This window comes from Neopsephotus bourkii, unplaced genomic scaffold (genome assembly GCF_033783945.1).
Source record: "Neopsephotus bourkii isolate Nb327-2 ecotype Australia unplaced genomic scaffold, CSIRO-AGI_Nbou_v1 NB_1558, whole genome shotgun sequence".
Taxonomy (NCBI): domain Eukaryota; kingdom Metazoa; phylum Chordata; class Aves; order Psittaciformes; family Psittacidae; genus Neopsephotus; species Neopsephotus bourkii.
In genome coordinates, this window is record NW_026902034.1 from 775,696 (window position 1) to 784,157 (window position 8,462).

At 39.2% G+C, this 8,462-nt stretch overlaps 1 protein-coding gene across 2 annotated transcripts in view; it reads right to left on the reverse strand.

Moving 5' to 3' along the window:
• The window catches only part of TMEM67 (transmembrane protein 67), a 30,866-nt gene extending 22,605 nt beyond the window's left edge, over positions 1-8,261 (reverse strand). Inside the window, exons 1-7 of one of the 2 annotated variants that reach the window (XM_061371075.1) lie at positions 8,133-8,261; positions 5,370-5,455; positions 3,854-3,947; positions 2,326-2,425; positions 1,844-1,913; positions 1,671-1,745; positions 403-465 (exon numbers count right to left, since the gene is read on the reverse strand). In XM_061371075.1, coding sequence (XP_061227059.1) covers positions 403-465; positions 1,671-1,745; positions 1,844-1,913; positions 2,326-2,425; positions 3,854-3,947; positions 5,370-5,423 — 456 coding nt within the window. In that variant the 5' untranslated portion in view covers positions 5,424-5,455; positions 8,133-8,261. Of the gene's footprint in view, positions 1-402; positions 466-1,670; positions 1,746-1,843; positions 1,914-2,325; positions 2,426-3,853; positions 3,948-5,369; positions 5,456-6,616; positions 6,874-8,132 lie in introns of those variants that run through there. The other variant, XM_061371073.1, reaches the window with a different exon arrangement.
• Positions 8,262-8,462: the final 201 nt, after the last annotated feature.

The window sequence follows — 8,462 nt, forward strand, 5'->3', positions numbered from 1 at the left end:
ATCCTTCTCCATCACAAACCAAAATAACTAACTGAAAGCCAAGAAAGAGGTAAAGACCAGCTGCCAATCAATAGTGAATATGTAAGAAGTTAATTTTCTGAGTGATCCCTTACTGGGTAGACCCAATGACAGTTCACATACCTACTGATTATTGCAGGATTTCTTCTTTAGCACCATTCACCTTATGAAGATTCCAACCCTGAAGACTTGCATTAACACTGACTAACACTCAGTATTCATGCTAAACATTTTGTATATTTACTTCTTTCTCATCTACTGTCATCTCAAAATAAGAGTCTTTAAAAATAGGTAAGCTAAGTTCCAAAAATTAAAGTGTCATGCTTTCATACAGATTATGACTTCTGTATACAAAAGCAAACTGCGAACATTGACAAAACTCACCCAACAGGCAGAGGCTGAGGACTGCAGGTTTTTCAGAAACCATGCTGATGTCACTGTTATACCCTGTAAATAACAAATTGCTTCATTGTCTGTGTTCAGAACAATACATCCATAACATAACAGTCTGGAAAACTGTGCCAGCTAAAAGATGCTACTTATTTTTTCAAAGAGCTTTCTATTCTTTGTAAATAACGTAATCAAATCAGCTCTGTTCAAAACACAGCCATAATGCAGTAACTTCTTTCACATCGCTGAATCAGGCAAAATATATAGAAAAAGAGAAGAAATATTTAAGATCTGAAGGAGCTTTCTTTACTGCACAAGGGAAGTACCAATGATTTCAAGGATAAGGTGTTGACTTGGTGGTAAATCTATCTCAGGGCCAAATTTGCCAAATTAATTATTTCACAGCCTGTTTTTTGTAACTACTCATATTTGAACTAAACATCGCTTTTGTACATACAGTGAGCAACTGAAAAGACATTTTTTCAATAAAATATTATTTAGAAGATGTCAATTTTCAGAAAGTCAAACCAACATTTGCTATCAGGAAAGTGCAAGCCTGCCTTTTGCTTTGTTTCAAGCACTAGTCTTTAACATTAATTCAGTTAAGAACAAACTACATTTATTAGCCACATAGCATTTCCTCAGTTCAGAACTACTTGGAAAACGGTCCTTTGAGCAGATCTGACAACTGATAGAAGTTCATTAGCTAAAATGAAGAAAACACCTTCATTCTTCTCAATAGAACATATTTCTACCCATTAGCCAATTCAAGGTGGTCAAAAATTTCAAACACAGTCGCAAACTGCATGTGTCCATTTTCTTCTATCAGCTCTATCTGTCTGAAAACTAAAAATGTCCTTTCCATTCCTGTATCTTCTTCCACAGATTTTACATGAATACCCATTTTACATATGAAAAAAAGCGAAAGGAGAAAACCTCCTGTTTTTCTGATACAAGAGTGTGTTTTAAATACATATCATACAATAGACCATATAATACTGGTTTTTGATATCAAATTCATGTAAATTGCTTCACCTTTTCAATTTTCCAGAGGGCATGAATTTTCTTAAATATATTTCATTAGAATAATACTTGCCTGGTCTACAAGGCTATACTCTATCTGGATGCAAGCTACCTTGAAATCACCATGATCAGACAAATCAAACAAATCACCACCTTTGTTTTTCAATAATTGAATGTAGAAGGCTTACTGAAAGAATATAATGGGATAGCTTGAAAATGTTTAGAGTAAACACACTTACCAGCTGTGCAAAACGAACAGTTGCAACTGCCTTTGGGGGTAAGTTTTCACCAGCACTGAAACACAGCCCACCAGTCTAAAAAAAAAAAAGTAAAAAATTAATGGAAATCTAGATTCTTGTCAACATAACTTTTCTTTTTCTGAGCTTTATACAATAAGCATTCTTCCACTTACTAAAATGTTTGGGCTGCTGCAGTCACACGACTTGCTTGCATTGATGAATGTTTGTTCACATCGTACACACCTACGGATCACAAACATGAAGCATGCACTTAAAAATGAGATTTACTACTTAGTGATAGCTGATTACATAGTATGCCTGAAAACACCGTCAACATCTTCACTAGTTCAAACTGAAATCCAGAAGACATAACTTGATTTATTTCTTCTGTCAGTGAAATAGAAATGAAATAGTTAATTACCAAAATAAGAATTCTCTTTCTGCTGTTTCAGTCCAAATCTTTTCAGTCACACTAAAGCAAAACCAACTAACCAAACCACTGGTCATCAGTGAACACAAAGCATGCTGTTTGAGGCTTGAGAATTTCAAATTCACTGCTTTTAAACCTAAAGATATATGCTGTTCCTCAATAATACTCATTTAAAAAGAACAAAACCATTCTAATTTATCATCACAAAAGGCAAAAGATACTCACCTATTTCCTGATGCATCTGAAGCAGAGAAGGATTGCTCACTTCCGTTACAAGGTAAGCACAATGCTTCATCAAGCAAAATGCCATTGATTCTTCTTTCCACTAGGTGGAAAATAAACTCAACTGTGATAAAACTGCATGACACACAGTATGCCACAGACATTAAGAAAAGTGTGAAAATGTATCTATGCAGATCTAAAATAAAGAGTTTATTAAAAAAAAAGAGCACAAGTTGCAAATAATTTCTACTATAAATGCACGTTCATGTATGCATAGGTGCATTGCTTATAGCTATGTATATGCAATTTAGTTTCAATGAGAAAAGCAGTATTTCATGTCCAGTTATGCTGGGTTTTTTTATTTATTCTGAACCAAATATCAAACCAAGGCTTCACCGCCAAGCTAAAACTCAAATGTTAAGTTTACAAATTACGGGAAAAAAAAGTAATTTTAATATTCATCTGAAATTATTCATGCAAATGTCACAAATTCAAAGTTTCAAAATGGCATCTTCCAGCAATTAAATCATTTGGCAAGAGATTTACAGTCCAATTATTAAAAAAAACCTACCAAAAAACCCAACAAAACCACAGAATAATTACAATACTAATGTTCTTTCTGCATGTTAAATTACAGAATCAGCTCTCACTATTTTACCATAATGTCTTGAAAGCTTAAGGGAAATGAGTGGCATTCACTCTTTTAATAATCCGGAAAACAGTGATTCTCTAGTAGCTCTGTTAGAAATGTAACCAAAGTGTACATTAGTAATTCTTATTCAAAAACTTACAGGCACACAGAAAGCCTTTTCCATACTGTGTCTTTGAAAATAAGGAAAACTAGATCTTCCAAGAGCTTATCTGCTTCATACCCTTGATGAAAATTATACTTTGCTGTTAGGTTTTTACTGTGCTAGATAAGCAAAAATTTAGTTAATGCAGACGCTAAAGTTAATATTAAAATTAATTTTCTGTGTCTACTAAATTCCCCTGCAACTATCAGAGATCACCAAGTAAGAGGCACAGATACAGGGAAGCAGATTGCAGGAAATCAGAAATACACGCCTGTGTATCAGGGAGGCATGAAATCCGCTGATATTATTGCACAATAGTTTGCTTGACTTGCTCTGGCTATTCTGTTCCACCTACTCATATATGTATAATTCCTGTACTGCAACGTACCTAGATATTAAATACTTCACAATATTGCAATGTTTTTTTCTTAGTCTATATTGACATTGGTTTTATTCCAATTTTAATGCCTCCACCTAGTGCAAACAAGCTTAAAAGAAGTGATACATTAGTATTTTTTTTTTTAATGTTTGCATAACAGTTTTTATTGCAATGAGCAATGGTACAGATTTATCTGCTGTCTTTCAGGAACGAGGTTTAAGATCAAAAGGAATATTGAATCTTTACATTAGACATGTAAACATATGTTAAATTTCCTTTCTTCTTTATTAGAAGAGCATGTCTTCATAAACTCAAATATCTAAAACAAGCACTAATATAACCTGCATATATTTCTTACCTAATATTTCATTATTGGGGCATTTACATGTTCCTTCTGAAGTTAGACCTTTAGGGCAAGTAATACAATTCCAACCATCTTGAGTAACTCCAGTCTAAAATAAAACGTAAAACTATTATATTTTTAAAAAATACACATATCACCCAATACCTGTGAAGAACAGCTGGTCCAGCTGTTATTAACTAGAAAATGTGTTCAGATACAACAGCATCAGAAACAGTCACGAAGCTTTTAAAGAGTAAGAAAAGGCTGAACAACCTGGCAAAAGTCACTCCTATGCAAACATAGGCTAAAATAAAAAGTGTCAAGATTCTCTGAGCCCATGAGCTAACACCCTTTAGTCAAGGTAAGAGTTGATTAAAAGCAGAAGTTTAAAAAAAAAAGATACAGAGGTTCTACACTGCGAAAAAAAATCAATAAACATAACAATGTATAAATAGACTATTTGCATATAAATATACAGAAGTAATGGAAATGGAGGGGTTTTAAGAGAAGCAGCTTATATAACTGCATGGAATTTTGCACGTACCCAAACATCCACACTTACTTTACACTAGGAAGTAGCTGCACTACAGATTAAAACCAATGAGGAAAATGGAGATAACTGCTCATCTTCAGGTGACACTGATGTTATTCCCTTTTCCACGAATATAATTTTATCTCTGCATACAGCTTCCCATAGGATCAAAGACAAATACCACCATTACAGGAACGAAACAGCAGAATGATCAAAAAGCCAACGTATTTTGTCAATGTCTTTGTCTAACATAGCAGGAAGATGGAAAGAAGAGAGAAATGAACTTCCACTACACACTAAACACCTAACTTACACAACTAAGATGGTCTCTTCAGATTTATTCTATAGTTACTGGAGAGAAAGAAGTTATCAGGAAGGCTTTTACCTTGAAAAGGTGTTTATTGCTGAAGAAAAAATATTTATTTACTATAGTGGGAAAAAGCTGGTTAAGCCTGGTGCCACTGTCTCAATGCTGTGAATATAATCCAAAATTACAGCCTGATTTGCCAAGAAAAGTCAAAAGGACTGGCCATACCAGAAAGACAGATGTAATGAAAGTAACATAATAGTAGCAGCTCATTTTGAAGTAAAAAAGATAAAGTATTGGGGTCTATCAGTATTATGATTATAGGATTTATAAAAATAATCAAGGAAGATGCCTAGGAGCTGAAAAGCATCTTTGGCATTCTATAAAACAGTGTTCCCTGGGCAAGAATAACAAAACATGAAACAGAAAAGCAGTGGAGGTAAATTAAACATTTAAAATACTCTTACCTTGTCTGTGGGGGCCAAATTTATATGAAAAAAATGCATTATAATAGCAATAAACACTTCTAAAGAAGAAAAAAGATCTACCTAAAAGCATGGTCTTTTAAACTCCCAAGCAAAGACTAATGTGCAAGGTAATTTTAAATCATAAAAATAACTTGCAGTCAGGAGGAAATTTAAAATTACTAAAGCATTATCATTATGGCAAAGTATTAAAAGTTTCACACTTACCATATTTTCTGGGCATTTTTCACAAACAGAGGACCCCCCATTACTAGAAACCATCCTGTATCCTGGCTGACATACACATGAACTACCTGAAAAAAAAAAACCAACAAACAAACAAACACACTTTCAATCTATATAAAACTTTTTTTTTTTCCCAGAGAATACTAAGAACAACTGCTACTGTCCTCAAGAGATCAATACAAATTATGAGATGGATGAATAAAACATGTGAAATGTGTATGAAAATCATCTTGCTTTAAAAAAAATGTTCATGTTACAGTATGTACAGATGTTTTAGGAAAGCGATACTAGGTTGACTTGTAAACCAGGGTGGAACAGAGCTTGTTTTTTTTTGTGGGTTTTTAAAGACTAAACTCTATGAGTTGCTCTAATAGGAGATAAAACCTGCCCCTCTAAATCCTGCCAGAGTCATTCTTAGACCATCCTCTCTTAGTTAGATTCATGTCTAAAAGGGAGTTCTGGATCTTGACACATTATCAGCAGGTCTGAAAATTATTACAGTGCATTTTTTCTGCAAAGGGTTACTCTTCTAAGATGCCACAATGGCGGTGTAAGAGGTAACCAGCTTTTTACACCGCAGTGGTTAACACAGCCATCCACATCAGCGCGTCTGACTGACGTACCAGTTCTGAAGAGAGGTGCTGTTGGCTCTTTGTCTCCCAATTCTGCCGGGCTGTGTACTTATAAAAGATAGACACTATCATACCATTTTATCTCTTACAGAAAGTGAACTATCACTTGTACTTTTCATTTACTACTGTCAAGGCGTGTTGTATAATGCTCTAAACATGGGACTTGGATTAGTATGTGCAGAGCCTGAAAATCTCAGACACTTACCATCTCAGACATTCAAGCTTTGTCAGGGAGTTTAAAGTCATGGAAGCTCCCTATGGAATTCTGCTCATAAAAATGTGAATACCTATAACTATACAAATGCCTGAGGAACGAGACATTATTAAAAATACGTTTCTCTGGGACGTATCTCTATAAAACGACAGACGCTTCTCTGGGATCTATCTCGGGCACAGGAACCAAAGTTGTGCTGCGGACACTTAATGTCTTGGCGGGCTCCTGGCCCTTTCGCTGCATTTCCAGCCTTGCCGCGAGGACTGCTGTTCCACCGCTAAACCCCGAGCCCCGATTCGGCACCTCCCGCTGCCGGAAGGTGGATTTCGGCGCAGGGCCCCGCGCCCTGGCAGCCCGGCCTCCCCCCGCCCCGGGTGGCTCACCGCCGGCGCTCGGTCGCTGGTGGGCTCCGCAGGAAGCGCAGGCCAAGCGGGAGATGTCGAAGTAGCGGTCGCGGCCGCAGTCCGCGGGTCGCTGCAGCGAGAGGGAGAAGCCGCGGATAGGAGGCAGCGCGGCCGACACGGCCAGGAGCAGCACGGCGGCGGCTGCCCAGCGCCACGGCGTCGCCATAGCTACCACAGCGCGCCTCGGCCGGCCGCCGGTAGTACGACGGGCGGCGGGGGGAGGCCACGCGGCCGTGAGGGGTGGAGGGTGGGCGGGACGAGGAGGGCACAGGCTCCGGGGAGGATGTGGGGTGTTGGTTAGAAACACTCCAGCAGCTCAGAGCCGGGAGGTGTAGTGCAGAGGAGCGTGTCTGACTGATGGAGGTTGACAAGATCGGAGGGAAGAAGTCAGGGGAAGACAGAGACCTGGTTGTGCTTTCTGGTGCCTCATCTCTAAACCTGTTAGACGGTGCTCAATACAAACGTAACGTGTGCGTGTTATTTTCCCCTGCCGAGAGGAAACTGTAACAGGGCAAACACACAGAATACCTTGAAGAACGGGTGCGCAGCCGAAGTTATTCCGTTGCCTTTCTTACCTGCCAGGATGCTCCTGTTCACGTTCCCTCAAGTATTACCAAAACCTTGCAGGGCACTTAACGTCCTGGGTTTTAATTAATCCCTTACAGCCACTTTCCTGTGCGTGAACCGCCTATTACGATTTTCTCTACTAGCATTGCTTGGAAGCCGCTAAGCATCATGCCAAATGCGTTATTCCTCATGGGATTTCTTCTGCGGGGTTCAGTGAGTTTTTAAAGGCTGAGTTACTAGGTGAATGTTACCGCAAAAGTCGGTCTAAGACTCAATTTAGAGTTTTACAAAGCAGGCATTCTTTATTGCAGCGCTGGGCGCACATGCGAATCATTTTGCAAAGGTGAATGCACCTAGAGTCTACAAGCAGCATCCAACAAACTTACCCGTATTTACAACCTTTACGGGAAATGTATTACATTGGATTTCGTGGAACTAACTGTAATATTTGCATTTTAATTACACGTGCACTTTTCTTGCCAAGTGGTGGTCGCGGTGGGTCTCTGACAGTCTTAGATAATCGTGCCCTGATTGAGCTCTGTGATTGCGCATGTGATGACTCTTGTGAATTACTTCACGATTGTGCCCGTGATTTAGGTTAGTTCTGATTTGCTCCTTATCTTGAGGAACCGGCCCATCAGCCTTGGTCATTCCTTTCTTATCTCACAAGCTACCCTTGTTTTATACATACCCCAAGGCTACCCTGGCACATCTTGCTGACAACAATGCGGTCCCAATTTACAACTTAACACCTTGCTCTCAACACAGCAGTCCCCATTTACAACTTAGCGTTTCAGCTTACAGACCTACCGTACAGACTTCTGTGTACCTGAAATGGAGCAGACAAGTACAGAATAAACACAGAAATACAGGGAAAATACCTAAAAGGGAAAGGCAGGTGGGGTAAGCACCAAGATAAAATAACTACTTCCGCTGCAGCTGCGCAACCAAAGTAATTTCCCTTCTCTGAACACGGCCTTACACCATTCGTCCTTCTTCACTAATGGAAAAGAGAAGCCGAAGACACCGCTACACACGCCAGAGCGGCGGTGACGGACATGATACCGTGCCCTAAATAAATCCGTTTCAGACGATCGCAACGAAACCAGCCCCTGAGCACCCATGCCCACAACCTACACGGCACCAACTCCATCTGCACGCCATAAGGGCCCACACGCGTATTAAATGCCCCGGGCGCGGGCCTGCGCATGCGCAGAGGCAGACGCGAGTGTCACGAGGTGTATGTTTTCCGGCAGTG